Below are 15,221 nucleotides of genomic sequence, written 5' to 3'. Positions count from 1 at the left end.
CCTCCCCCGTTCATGCTCTATCTCTCTCTGTCCCAAAAATAAATAAACGTTGAAAAAAAGAAATTAAAAATTGAGAAGGATGTTAATATTTGAAAGTAATTATTTTTTTCCTCTATTTCTGCATGCCTAACCATGCTTATCATTTAAGTTTTAATATCTAATATGGGATATCAGTACCATACAACTGCTATTGAGATGAATCTCTTTAAATTTTCAAGTCCTCAAGAAAGGAGTGAAAAATGGAAGATGGAATTGAAGGAGAAATAGGGAGATGACTATAATGAAAGAAGCCAATGGAGATATAGGTGTCAGCTTCAAATATCAAATCAAAACCATGTGGTGAAACATGGGCAGTATATCACAGTGGTTAGGAGCAGAGGTCCTGGACCCAAACTTCTCAGGACAAGTTCCAGGAGTGCAATTCAGTAGATTGTGCAGGTTACTGACTCCTTTATGATTCTATGTCTTTGAGTGAAACATGATGATAATAACTGTATCTGCCTATGGAGGTTATTATGATGATTAAACAAGTTAATATTTGTAAAGTGTTTAGAAGGGTGCTTAGCACATAGTAATATATAAGTAACTATTAGCTATTACCATCCTTCACATCAGATTCCTTTTGGTCCAAAGGTATTATAGAACTTGTAGGCATATAAGTGCAATGTCATTTGTACTCTTTCAGTCAGTCAGTATTTATTGAGCACTTACTCTTTGCAGGCACTATGTTAGTTACTGGGAATATAACGGACATACAAAGTCCCTGTGCTTATGGAGTTTACCACCCAATGGTGAACACAGACATGAATCCACTAATTTTATAAGTTAGTGTCAAATCGCAGCCATTTTCAGTGATATAAAGGAAAGGTACACAATGCTATGAGCGTGTATCTGAGGATGCAGGATGTAGACTAGTCTGAAGGGTCAACTAATGGCCTTTCTGTGATGTATTTGTAATCAATGGCTTTGTGACAAATACTCAGTGTGTGAAACAATGAACACTTATTATCTCACAGATCCTGTGGGTCAGGAATATGGGAGTTGCTTAGCTGGATGGTTCTGGCCCAGAGCTTCTCATGAGGTTGCAGTCAAGCTGTTGGGCAGGGCTCAGGCATCTGAAGGCTTCACTGGGACTGGATGATCCACTTCTGCTAAGGCTGATTCACATGGCTGTCGGCAGGAGGCCTCAGTTTCATAGTGCATGGGCCTCTCCATAGGGTAGCTTGAGGTATTTTCATGATGTGGCAGCTGGATTCTCCCAGAGCAGGTGATCCAAGATTGTGAGCAAGAAGGAAGCCTTGTCTTTTATGACCAAGCCTCAAAAGTCACAAATGTCACTTCTACTATATTCTGTTTGTTAGACTGAGTTACTTAGCTCAGTCCAGAGTCAAGGGGAAGATATTTAGGCTCCACCCTATAAAGGGAATGTCAAAGAATTTGTAGACATTTGAAACTACCACATGAGGAATTGTTTTTTTTTTTTTTTCTGAGATGGCTAGGATGAGTGTTGAAAATGTCCTGGACCAGGATTGACAGATTTTTTTTTTTTTTCTGTAAAAGGCCAGATAGTAAATATTTCCAGCTTTGCAAGGTCATTTGGTCTCTGCTATAACTACTGAACTCTGTCACTGTAGCATGAAAATCATAGACAATATGTAAATTAATGGAAATAACAGTGTTTCAATAAAACTTTATTTACCAAAACAGATGGTGGGCTGGATTTGGCCTGTGGGCTGTGGTTTGCTGATCCCTGTACACAAAAAGAGAACAAAAAGGGCTAACAAAAAGGGTAGAGGATTATTCCAAGCAGAAGAAACTGAATGTTTCAGAAAGAAAAGAACTGTTATGCAGTTAAAAATGTAAAGATACCTAAAACAGATTTGTTTTTTTTTCATGTACTGTGTTTCATGTACTGTGTTTATTGCAACATTGTTTGTAGTGAATAAAAAGAGTGGGAAACACTTATTTACACAGATAAATTTTGAAAACATAAGTATTGTTGAGGTAAAAACCAAAATGCAAAAGCTTTGTGCAAGGTGGACAGCTGGCATTTATGTAAATTAAAAAAGAATGCACTCTGTTGTTAAATTTATACTATTTACAAGGACATACATATTTTCTAAAAGCACAAAAACATGCATGAGAAATATACCAACTTTTAGATAATGGTTTCTCTCCAGAAGAATGGAGATAGGGAGAGCTGTGGGACTCCAACAAGTTCTGTTATGTTTATGGTTTGAAAAAATTTTAAATTGTGGTTAAATACACAGAACATAAACGTTACCATCTTAACCACTTTTAAGCATACAGTTCAGTAGTATTAAGTATGTTCACATCATTGTGCAAGCAATCTCTTGCTCTGTACCCATTAAACAACAGCTCCATTATTTCCCTACCTTCAGTCCCTGGCAGTCAGCATTCTACTTTCTGTTTCTGTAAGTTTGGCTACTCTCGATACCTCATGTAAGTGAGATCATTCAGTATTTGTCTTTTTGTGACTGCTGTGTTTCACTAAATGTAATACCCTTAAGGTTCATCCATATTGTAGTATGTGTTAGAATCTTGTCCCTTTTTAAGGCCAAGTAATATCCCATCGTAATTATGTACCACATTGTGTTTATCCATCCATCTGTTGATGGATGCTTCCACATTTTGGCTGTTGTAATAATGCTTCTATGAACATGGGTATATACACCTAAATCAAAGTTTTGGTGAAAGAAATGATGAGTTAAATAGTACCCTTTGCAAATATAGTAGCCTGAGACTCTTTCATCCTTCTATTCTCCCACAGCACATTCCAGTCAAACTTGACTCACACTGTCCACCAAAACTGCTCCAGTCACTGTTACTAATGACCTGAGTGCTGCTAAGTCCTGTGGTCCATCTTCTGGCCTCCTCCCATTAACTTCTCAGCAGCAGTGATAAGAATATCAATTTTGCATCCTGGACTCCTTTCTTCACTTGATTTCTGGGATGGTATACTACTGGTTCTCTTCATACCTCACTGGGATTCCTTCTCAATTTCATATGCTGCTTCCTCCTCACTTCTCAGACCCCTTAATTTGGGTCACCCCTGGGCTCAGTCTTCTTTCCTCTCCTCTTCTTTCTATGCACAGTCCCCAGTTGATCTCATCTAGGCTCCCAGCTTTAGGTACTATCTACTGGATGATCCTAATTTTTTATTTGTAGCTCTTCTCCCCTCAAATCCAGCTCATATGTCCATCTGCCCACTGAGTTCTCCACTTGAATGTCTTATAGCGTCACAAATGTAACACATGTGAAACTAAACTCTTGGTTCCCATAACTCCCACTTCTCCTCTCCAATCTTCCTTATCTTGGTATTCCAGCTGCATTCTTCCTGTTGTCCAGAATACAAGTCATGAAGCCATCCTTTACTTTTCTCTTTCTGGAGTCTCCAGGCAATCTATCAGGAAGTCAAGTCAACTTCACCTTCAAAACATGTCTAAACTCAGTTCTTTTTCTTTGCCTCCATTCTGTCACCCTGGTCCCAGGCTCTATCATCCTTTGCTAGGGTTTTCCCATTGCTTATTACTAGTCCTTATGGTTCTTCCCTTACCTCCTTCCTCAACCCCAAATTATACTGCAGTCCAGCAGGCAGAGTAATTTAAGGATGTACTTTATATTGTGGTTTGTCTTTGCTCAGAACCTTCCAGTGGCTTCCCATTTTTCTCAGAGTAAAACCAGTGTCCAGACAATGACTCCAGATGTAGAACTCACCTTCTCATCATCCTGCACCCCTGCATATCTCTGACCTACTACTTTCCCATCCCTTATCCAGCGCTAGCCAGGTACTTAAATGTTTGCTATTCTCTCTGCTTGGAACATCTGTACGACTGGTTCTCCCACATCTTATAGATTTTTGCTCAAATGTCACCTTTGCATGAAGCTTTTCTGATCACCCTATTTAAAATTACAATTGATCCCCTCACATAGTGTGTCCTGTTCCATCTTTCTGACTTATTTTCCTTTAAAGCACTTACAAACTGGTTTGGTCTCCTTTTAAAATTATTATGCCTCTCTCTTGTTGGAATTTGAAATTAAAAACCCATAAGGGCTGGGGTATCTATCTGCTTGGCTCACTGCTGTATTTCCTATATGCCCTGCCTCAAGTTACTATTTGAATATATAAATCTGGCATATCTTAAGACTGATGTGAGTAGGTGTTTGAGATTATAGTGTTACTTTCCTGTCAGCTTCTTCAATTGGTTTTGTCCCTCAAGAGTGATAACTTAAAAATATGGTCTGAGATTCTTTGGCACTTTTCCCTAGAATTGAGCAGGCTTGCAACTGCTTCAACCAACAGAGCATGGCAGAGGTGATGCTATGGGGCTTCCAAGGTTAGGTAATAAAGGGCCATGCAGTCCTAGGCTTATTTGCTGGAACGCTTGCTCTTGGCATCTTTACACCTGAAAGTAAGAGGTTGATACCCTGATGCTGCCATGCTATGAGGAAGTCTAAGCCACGTGGAGATGCCATATACAGGTGTCACCATATATAGGTGTCAATTCTAGCTAAACCCAGCTTTCAAGTCTTCTTCCAGCCAATATACCATATACATCTTGGAATTGGATCCTCCAGTCCCAGCTGTTCTAGCCCCTGACATCATGCTTTAGAAACAAGCTTTCCCTAGTCTATCCTTTAGAAGTTCATGATCTAGAATTCATGAACATAATCAAATGGTGCTAGTCTGGCACCACTAAATTTGGAGTGGTTTGTTCCATAGCAGTAGATTACTAGGACAGTAAGGGAGAGAGGTCAGATAAAAATAGTGGATAGAAAGTCAAGATTTGAGGTGTTTTTTTTTCCTACTGAAGAAAGTAGATGGTGTGTGCAAACATTATTCTTCCAGTTTCATCTTGGAAGCTAGTGTCCATCCACATTAACTCACTAGACTCTAGATTCTCATTAACTGCCAAGAAATGTCATCCCAATGAACTACTTGAGATTTCATGTTTAAAATTTTGAGTTCTTGGTGCGTTTCCATATTGGTCACCTGGAGGAGCTGGCAGTTTTAGACTAGCTATGGCCAAGTGAGTAATGAAATTATGGGAAAATATATAACCTGGGTTTCTGTGTCACAGTAAGATATTAAAGTTTTTGATGCTGCCAGTTTTCTTTTATTTTTATTATGTTTTTAGAACTGAGAATTGGTGTGACTAGAAATTCCAGCCAGAGATCAGCATTTCAGAGTCAGCTGCCTATTAAAAATCTGGATGTTCTCAGAAACCTAGTGATAGAGCTTCTTATTCTGTAGCTCAGAGTAGGGAAGAGGTGTGCCCAAGGCCTCAGGCTGGGACTGTGGGCTCCTGACTCTCCACTCCCTGTACAGTGCCCTTTCCTCTCAGTAAGTGTTTTTTAGCCTGTAGTCTGGTTCAAAGATGAACCCCCAGGTACTGGACCAGGTCCTGTGAAGCAGCTGAAATGGTGCACACCGTTTTGTTTGTATGTGCTTTTGTACTCATTTGTAAAGAGAATCTATACCTTCCATCTAATTCTTACAGAGATCAGTGACCCAGAAAAGTGTAAGTCCACTGTACTTGATTAATACTGTCGTTTGAAAACTACCAGAGTAAGTTAAATCTTGTACTACCTCATATCTACATCAGATGCTTCTAGGGAAATTCTTTAGTTAAGATTAATCCATAATGGATGCATCTTTCAGATAGTTAGGCATAGTTGAAGCACCCACCAACCGACACATCTTACTGTCAGTTTAGAAAAACTTGGTAAGCTCTCACACATTAAAATCACTTTTGTGATTCAAAAGCAACAAACAACACAGGGCTAATTAGGTATTATTTTTCCTTGTAGCCATTGCAGTAAAGGCAGAGAGGGCTGGGATCTTTACAGAAAGAGCCTGAAAGCACAGAGGCTAACTTAACAGAGGTTTATTTTTCACACACACCACCATCCCATGTTGGTGTTCAGTGACCTTTTTATATGGCATTTCAGGAACCCATTCTCCTTTTCTCTTGGGGTTCTACCAGCGTCTTGGGTCTTGGAGTACTTTACTTCTAGCCAGAAGACAGGAAAAGAGGGAGAATTGAGGACAGGGTAAAAAGTATTTATGGAAGTTGAGTTCCTAATTTCTGCCCATGTCCCACTGGCCAGAAATAAGTAATTTGGCACCATCATCATTGATACATGGGCAGTGGTGGTGGTGCTTCCTAGAAACACTCTACTTTAATGAAGAGGAGCACAAATCTTCTTGGTTGGGCAGTTGCTACTCTCTGCCACAGAGTGAGTGTTTTAAGGATGCTCAGTCTCAGAGATGGATGAAGTATCTGAGATGGAACTTTCAGACCATCCATGATGTCTGCATGTGGATTACAATCTTCACTTACCTGACACCTTAGGATTAAGGTGATCCTCAGAAACTTGAAGTCAGGATTGATTGAAATACAGTGTAGTTAAGATAGGAAAATTGCAATTTTCAGGTAACTGGAGATTTTGTTTCGTTTCACATTTTAGGGAGTGATGACAGAGCGTAAGGACCCAGTCTTGATTTTGAGCTGGTTTACATTATAATGGAAATTGTATAATTATAGCAAAGAAAACTCTTTCCATTTTTTGCAAAACTATTGCTACAAGTTTAGCTTTGTTATTGCATGTTTGCTCTTAAAAATGTTTTTGTGCTTGGCAGAAATTACAACAACACATACCTTTATGGTTTTTATTTTCTATTTGTGTTACTTAGTTGCGTCTTAATTATTTTTGCTTATTTTATGCAAACTTCTCTCCTCAAATTATCTTGTGATTTTTATTCTGGAATTTGGTTTGGCTATATGGTATGAAATTACCATGAATTCGTTTCTCAGACTTTTTCATTAAGATGCTTTTAAAAAAATTTTTTAAATGTTTTATTTATTCTTGAGAGAAAGAGAGACAGAGCATGAATGAGGGAAGGGCAGAGCAAGAGAGGGACACAGAACCAGAAGCAGACTCCAGGCTCAGCACAGAGCCCGACGTGGGGCCTGAACTCATGAGCCGTGAGATCATGACCTGAGCTGAAGTCGGACGCTCAACTGACTGAGCCACCCAGGCGCCCCTCATTAAGATGCTTTTGATACATATGGATCAGGATTAGTGACATGTGAAGTGTTTTTCTTCTACCCCTTACTATGGAGGAACTCTGACAAGTGACTTACTGTCCATTTTTTCATCTGTGAAATTTTATTAGTCCAGCGTGTACTCCCAAAAATCTTGGAAGTAACATTGAGGGCTAAAGAAGCTTTCTTTGGAGGTTGAATTCCTTATGTGATTCACCCATTGGTATGCTGGAACTGGATTGGACTGGTCCATGAAAGTCAAAATTGGAAACTTGTTCTAACAGCTGATGTTACAAATTAAATATATAAACTGACGCCTGGGTGGCTCACTCACTTGTGTCTGACTTCAACTCAGGCCATGATCTCATGGTTCACAGATTTGAGCCCTGCATTGGCCTCTGTGCTGATAGCTCAGAGCCTGGAACCTGCTTCAGATTCTATGTCTCCCTCTGTCTCTGCCCCTTCCCTGCTCATGCTCTGTCTCTCTCTCTAAAAAAACAAACAAACAAACAAACAAAAAAAACAAACCTCAAACATTAAAAAAAGTTAAAAAAGAAACATTGTATTAAAACTCATAATTTCCTATTTTTTTTATTACATTTTACTGTTATCTGTGTTCTTGATGTTATTACATGTAGTTGGTCCATATGGTATAAATACTGTACAATAGGGTACTATTGTGCCTCTCTTCCCAACTTTGCATTCAGTGACACCACTTAGGCAATTTGAAGTTGGCCATGGTGGGTGCTGGTTGTTAAATAAATATTTACCAGTAGCCAACTGGACTCACCACACAGAGGTTTGATTCTCCATAGCATGATATTGAGGCTTGAAAAAGAGAAGTAGTTAGGCATTTATCCAAGGGATACAGGTGTGCTGTTTCGAAGGGACACATGCACCCCAGTGTTTATAGCAGCACTATCAACAATAGCCAACGTATAGAAAGAGCCCAAATGTCCATCGATGGATGAATGGATAAAGAAGGTGTGGTATGTATATACAATGGAGTATTACTCGGCAGTCAAAAAGAATGAACTCTTGCCAGTTGCAACTAAGTGGATGGAACTGGAGGGTATTATGCTAAGTGAAATTAGTCAGAGAAAGACAAAAGTCATATGGCTTCACTCATATGAGGACTTTAAGAGACAAAACAGATGAACATAAGGGAAGGGAAACAAAAATAATATATAAAAACAGGGAACAAAACAGAAGAGACTCATAAATATGGAGAACAAAATGAGAGTTACTGGAGGGGTGTGGGAGGGGGATGGGCTAAATGGGTAAGGGACACTAAGGAATCTACTCCTGAAATCATTGTTGCAGTATATGCTAACTAATTTGGATGTAAATTTTAAAAAATAAAAAATTAAGAAAAAAAAAAGAGAGAAGTAGTGCCAGGGACATTGTAGATAATAAAGGAAAGCTGCTTTTTAAAATATAATATAATATAATATTAGTATAGTATAATTTTTTGGTTTTTTTTAGGTTTATTTTTGAGAGAGAGAGAGAGAGAGAGGGAGGGAGGGAGGGAGAAGCAGAGAGAGAGGGAGACACAGAATCCGAAGCAGACTCCAGGCTCTGACCTGTCAGCACAGAGCCCGATGCAGGGCTGGAACTCACGAACTGTGAGATTATGACGTGAGCTGAAGTTGGATGCTCAACTGACTGAGTCACCCAGGCGCCCCTTTTTTTTTATTTATTTAATTTTTTAAAAATGTTTTTTAAATTGTTTTTGAGAGAGAGAGAAAGAAAGAGAAAGAAGGAAGGAAGGAAGGAAGGAAGGAAGGAAAGAAAGAAAGAGAGAGAGAAAGAAAGAAAGAAAGAAAGAAAGAAAGAAAAGAAAGAAAGAAAGAAAAGAGAGAGAGTAGGAAGGGGCAGAGAGAGAGGGAGACACAGGAGGGAAGTTGCTTTTAAGGTCATTCCTTCAGAAAATTTCTGCCATTACCATGCAGCCTAAAATGACCAGTATTGCTGGGTTATTTTAGACCAGGGCCTCCAAAAGGACACAGGCTTTCTTTCTGTCTCTATTCATAAGATGGGTTTGGTAATACTTGACTCTGTATCTTCCAAGGATATGTTAGGGAAAAAATGTCTTTGTGAGACCATTTTGAATTATTAGGAAGCACTAATTCAAATTCTTCTCAAATTGGAGGTTGAGAAGTAGTTTTGCACAAGTTTGCTGGTGTGTGCCAGTGATGACTTTGGGAAGAAAATATGCTGTATTCCAGAGCTGTAGTGGTCATTTTCCAGGGCTGGTTCCTAGACATGTGCACCGTGTTCCATGACCAAGTCTTCTTGGGCCACTGGCAAATAACAATATAATGGGATATGGGCAAAGATTCCTTGTTTTATTATCCTGGGAAGGATTATCTTTTATTGTGGAATTCTGTTTTTCTGGCAATACTTACATTAATATGTTCTGTCTTTATGAGATGGTGATGATAGTAGACAGTAGTGGTGGAATGAGATTTAATTTTAATACCTTTCCTTGGAAAAGCTAGAAATCATGTTAGTTCTCTTCCCTAAAGCCAAGGTAGTTTTTTGTTTGTTTGCTTTTCATTTTTAATGTTTGTGGCCCAGTGGAATGTGAAGGTCTAGAACTACTTCATGTTGAATTTAAATGATTTTTCTGGAAGCAAATAAATCTTATGAAATTACTCCATAGGTGACTAGTATCAGTGGCATGGACATGTGTGAGCACTGTTGTTTTTTCCTCTCATTGGCTGCTTTCATAAAACTGTTTATAATTATTACTAAGAAAATCAAAGTATAAACTGAACAAATCTTATCTTTATGTCTTCTTCTGCCAAGGCAACTTTCAAAGTCTTTACAGAACTGTTCTTTGGAGAAGAGGCATAAAAAAAGTGAGCCTTCAAGGTTAAAATTGTAGTTATGTTGCTTGCTTTTTACCTGAAGTTATATTTGTCATATTCCAGAAGTTCTTGGGTCTGCATCTGGCTTTAACCATTTTTGTATCCTCTCTAACACTGTTGATATTAATGCCAATTTTAATTTCTTGGCATCATGAGTGTATAAACATATCACACACAGATGTGATTTTGAACAAGGACCGAAACTGTAAATTAGGAAGCAAGATATTCACAGGGTTTCATCACATCAGTTCACTCCAAAAAGTAACACAGTTGTACTGAAAAGGTTTTAAATTGCTCATTTCAAACCTACCTCAGTAGCAAAATGCCATGCGTGCAGTGGATTTGCAACCACGTTAGTCATTTTCTTTCCTCCGTTTCCATGCTGTGTTTGTATTGGGAGCACAGAGAAATGTAATTTAGTAAATTATGATTTGATGGCTGGGCAACAGCCCCAGTGTTGAACAGTATTTGGACTATGATTACTTGCTGGCTTTGTCACAGTTGACATTAATTATTGATGGAAGTTTCAGAAATAGCGCATGTGCCAGGAGGTTTTCACTGGAACGCAGGCTCCAGGCAGGAGTGATGCTAAAGAGGGTGGGGGAAGAGGCACCTGTGGCTTGTTTATGTCTGTGCACAGCAAACCTGCACCCGGTGGGCTGTGTGGTACCTGTGTAAAGGTCATGGTGTAACGGAAGGATGAACCGTCAGGCTTATTTCTATCGTGTTCCTCCACAGGAATTGCACCGAAGAAGCCAACTTCAGCCGGAGCCAGCCAAGACGAAGGCTCTCCAGACTGTCATTGAAATGAAGGTAGGAGCTGTTCACATTTGTCAAAAACAGCTGTGCCTCCGGAGTTTGTTCTAACTTGATGGTGCCTAACATAAACACTTGAAATGAACCTTGTGTTTTTCTCTAGGCACCCTGGTGGGTGCTTTTCTTCTGGATCTTTTTGCTTTCTTGGGTACATTTAATTTATTGGCCCTTTAATTAGGATGCCTTTTCTGGGCAAAAGAATAAAGGATTCAAGTATCCCTTGGCTGAAAGGAGGGGTGGGTTCATTTCCAGAGCATGGCCAATGCTTTCAACCCTAGGGGAGGTTTTGTGTGTGCTTTAAAAGGAAATTTCTAAAGCTAGAATAATTTTTTCCCCCTTTTCATTCACATTACAATGAAAAGATATCTTAAGAAACTAAGGTTTGGCAAAGAAGTTGACTTACATTCAATGAAGTCCTTAAATAATTAAAACTGTGCTGTCAGGAAAATGTACTTTTCAAAGAATAGTACTTTCCCAGGACTCCAGTATTTTCTCCTAACCAAGTCTGGAAGTAATAATAACTTATTAAGTACTCATAACATAGCTGTGGAAGCATAGAGATATGCTATTTAAAAGAATTATAGATCCTCCTGGATGGATTTAGGGCATTTAAAGAATAATGAAATAAATGATGATGGCTAAGCCATGATGTATGATTAAGAAACAGATCTAAATGAAACCCATTGCTTTGTCAGTATCTAGAAATGTAAATAAAGGTTTTTTACTTTCAGTGTTTGCCAGAGGGAAGCAAATAGTGTTTATCTTAAGAGTAAATAATTCTTGATTTAAATTGTTTCATGAAGAAAAACATAACAGTGATGTTTACAATCTGATAATTCCATACTTGAATTTAACACTTGAGAGTTTGCTGGTCACCATTAGCCTACAAGAGAATTCCGAAACTTGTTGATAGGATAATGATTTTTCTGTCTTTTATAGTGTATGATTTTGAATTGTCTGCCAAAAAATCCCTGAGTCCTGGAGAAAAAGAAATTAACACCAGCTATTGAATTTTTGGCATGTACAGTTCTGACTTAGGATTTTTTTTAAGGTGTTTTCTTTCTTTCTTTCTTTCTTTCTTTCTTTCTTTCTTTCTTTCTTTCTTTCTTTCTTGTCAATGACAATGTCTTTAAGTGAATTTTTGTGGAAATAATGTAGAACATTTGCTTTAAAACTGTATGTCCCCCGAGTGGGGTTACATGAGTCAAGGCACTCATAATGCATTTGCAGCAAATTGGTTTGAAAAATATCATCAAAGGAACCAAATGCCAATAAGAATGAACAATACTTGCTAATCTTGGCTCATCAATTCAGTTTGAATTTATGTAATTTGAACTTGTTTTGAAAAGAAACTTATCATTCTACACTTGTGGGGGAGTGTTTCATAACTGAGATTTCTTCCTCACTTTACGTTGGAACCAAACCTGAAATTTGGTTAGGGCTTTTTCTTTGTTTCTCTCTCTCTCTCTCTCTCTTTTTTTAAAGAAAAGAAAAAAGAGAAAATATTTTATTTTATTTTTTTGTAAAGAGTCACTCAATGTTTCTTCCACCCACCTGCATGCCTGCCATTCTGGTCTCTGGCACAGTTAGTAATGGAAAAGAGGATGTATATAGAATGTATTTCCAAAGTATCTTTTCTTTTTAAAAAGAGTGAATTCCAGGAATCTTTAGAAAAATCAGGAATGACATCTCTCCCAGTGCATTGGGCATTATCTTTGTAAAGGTCTCTATTCAGACAATTAATACTTTTTGGTGACTTTTAGAGAAAATCTGTTTAATTTCTACTATTTCTCGTATCATATGTTTTATTTGAAAATAATAAAATAGTAAATAAATACACTCATTTATGCTATCTATATGGGAAGCCATTAAAACATGATTTTTAGGGCAAATCCACATTTATATATTATCAGTAAATTGAGTGTGGAGTTTTTCTTTTATGGATGCCCATGATGCTGGCTTATAAAACACATTTTTAGGACAAATGATGATCAATACACTTGTCAGGGAATTGAGCCAGGCGTTTTTCTGTTGTTGTTGTTGTTGTTGTTGTTGTTGTTGTTGTTGTTGTTTTGGATGTGTATTAATTTACCAAGCACTGCCTTCTGTTTTGTCAGTGGAGAAGTCTGGGTCCCATTAGCATCTATACTTACCACACATAAATTGAGTTATGGAGGCAGATGGTAGAGGGTCATCTTTTCAGCCATGTGTGTATCTTGTGACAGAGGCTGTGATCTCATCTGATTTTCTATATTACATCCCTGTGAAATTGGAGGGAATATTAGAAACCCATATTTTACAAGCCTTAGGGTTGACTATCAAATATAACTGACCCTTAAACCTGGTGGGTGGAACTCGAGACGCCATTGTGTTTGAACTTAAACACCTTTGGGTAAATACTGGTGTCATCTAGTGCCTTCTCAAAATCTAAGGTTAAAAGGAACTTTCCTAGAGAAAATTTGACCTGTAGTTTCAGGGAGATGACATGAATTAAGGACTAATAAATTACCTCTACTAGTCCCTTGCTTCTTAGAGAAACTGAGGGTGAACTTCTGACCCCTCATTTTTTCCACACATACACTTCGCATCAACTTAAAGTTGTTTGTAGTGAAAATTTGTGAAACCTTGCCCTAATTCAAGCAGTTTTAGAAGTAGGGTCTGGTAGTTCTAGGAGATCTGTACGTGCCCCTCTGGACTTGTACAATTGTGAAAATGTGTCTCTGTGGAGAAGCATTGAGGAGGGCAATCTGCCAGCATCAAAGAGGGAGTAATTCTCTTGCAGCCATCACATCTCCTGTAGCCAATTGAGCCAGGGGGAAAAAGTCACCTGAATGGAAATGAAAGGAAACAAAATGAATGAAGTTATTTGTGATTTATCTTCTTGCAGGGAGCTCCAAGTTTTAACTTTGATCCCGATTTGCTCTGGCAGGTATGTTTCAGGTTTGCACTAGAACACTGTGTGTGTTTCTCAGAGAAATTAGTTTTCTTCTAGATGGTGCTGTTCTCCTTTTCTTACTTTTGTGTCTAAAGATTCTTTACTAAGCCTCTCTTCTCTGCTCTTAAGGAGAACTGTCAATAAAAATGGTAGTGAAAAGCTTTTTCCCTCCTTTTTTCCCTGTGCTGTTGATCCTTTGAAAGAATGTTTTAACCTGCTTTTATTATAAATTTGACATGACATAAAGATGATGTCCAAAAATTTCACTTTCTTACGTTCATTCATAAGACTGTACCCAGTTTATTTTTAAGGAAATGAATTACAGTAATGAGAGTACTTGTCAGATAATCTTAAAATTGTTTGCTTTGTTAGCTAGAACTTCCAAGTGAATGAAAATCTAATTCAAAATGGCTAAAACCAAAAGGAGGTTTAGTGGCTCACTCAACTGGAGAAAAACAGGGTATTTCTTCAGGCATAGCTTGATCCAGGGACTCAAAAGATGTTAATGGATTCTAGTTTTTCTCATTCCATTTTGTAGTTTGGCTTCCTTCATGTAAATTCATTTTCAGACAGTCCCAGTCTGCCTGTCTGAGCAAGGTGGCTATAGCAGCTCTAACAATCACAAAAGGAAAGGGTAGGGAGAAAGTTGTATTTTAAGAAAATGCAAAAAAAAAAAAAAAAAAAAAAAAAAAAAAAGAAAAGAAACCAATCCCAGAATAATGATAATTACTGAGATGGAACATAAACTTCACTCTAAACTTAACCACCGAGGCTAAAAGGATAATACATAAAACCTTTTAGTTCTCATTTGCTTAATAAATGACATTCATTCATCAAGAAAAACAAACGTTATACTTGCACTAACTTTGGCAGAATTTATCAGATGGGATCTAAATGAGTGACATTAAGGGATTTAGTAAAAGTTGCAGAAAATGTATTTGATCTCGTGAACTTGTTATCTAAAGTGGATTAAGAAGCTAGGGGCATAATATCACTGGATGACAGTATTTCTGTGGTAACTGAAGTGAGGATTGTGGGTATATAGATTTCCAGTCACATGACCAGCCAGGTACTTGTATGTCATAAATGGTTCTTCTTCAGTAATATTTGTCCTCATCAGGCTTCTCTATGGGAGATAAATAGTGAGCAATTCAACCTTGAACTTGACCAAATTGCTGATTTGTAGTTGTGCTGTTGATCAAAGATTATGACTTTGCATTCAGGTGCTAAACTCCAGTGGTGAGGTTGATCTTTTGGTATTTAAACTAAAGACCAAGACTTGTCTTTGTGCTTAGGCAGATGACTGCTGTTCTTCCGCATGGGGTGAAGCTGATCTGCAGTTGCATTAAATTTCTTTTAAAAGATACACTGGTATTTGGTCAAATTCTGCCAATTCAGTTCTGTGAGGCATGGAAGGGATGCACTGGAACATGGAGAATGTAAGAGCTACAGTGGCAACTTTTCCAAAGGTCACACAGCTAGGAAAGGAGAGATTTCAAATTCAAACCTAGGCCATTGAATGCATCC

At 38.0% G+C, this 15,221-nt stretch overlaps 1 protein-coding gene across 16 annotated transcripts in view; it reads left to right on the top strand.

Moving 5' to 3' along the window:
* Positions 1 to 15,221, top strand: part of ERC2 (ELKS/RAB6-interacting/CAST family member 2) — a 937,892-nt gene that overhangs the window by 284,083 nt on the left and 638,588 nt on the right. For all 16 annotated transcript variants that reach the window (XR_006715875.1, XR_006715877.1, XR_006715878.1 and 13 more), the window contains one exon: positions 10,682 to 10,756. Coding sequence is in view for 12 of the 16 variants with exons in the window: in XM_045493241.1 (XP_045349197.1) it covers positions 10,682 to 10,756 (75 nt within the window). In the remaining 4 variants the exon portion in view is untranslated. The remainder of the gene's footprint in view (positions 1 to 10,681; positions 10,757 to 15,221) is intronic.

This window comes from Leopardus geoffroyi, chromosome A2, assembly GCF_018350155.1.
Source record: "Leopardus geoffroyi isolate Oge1 chromosome A2, O.geoffroyi_Oge1_pat1.0, whole genome shotgun sequence".
Taxonomy (NCBI): domain Eukaryota; kingdom Metazoa; phylum Chordata; class Mammalia; order Carnivora; family Felidae; genus Leopardus; species Leopardus geoffroyi.
The sequence above is the reverse complement of the archived record's forward strand: the minus strand, read 5'-3'. Positions and strand labels throughout refer to the sequence as shown.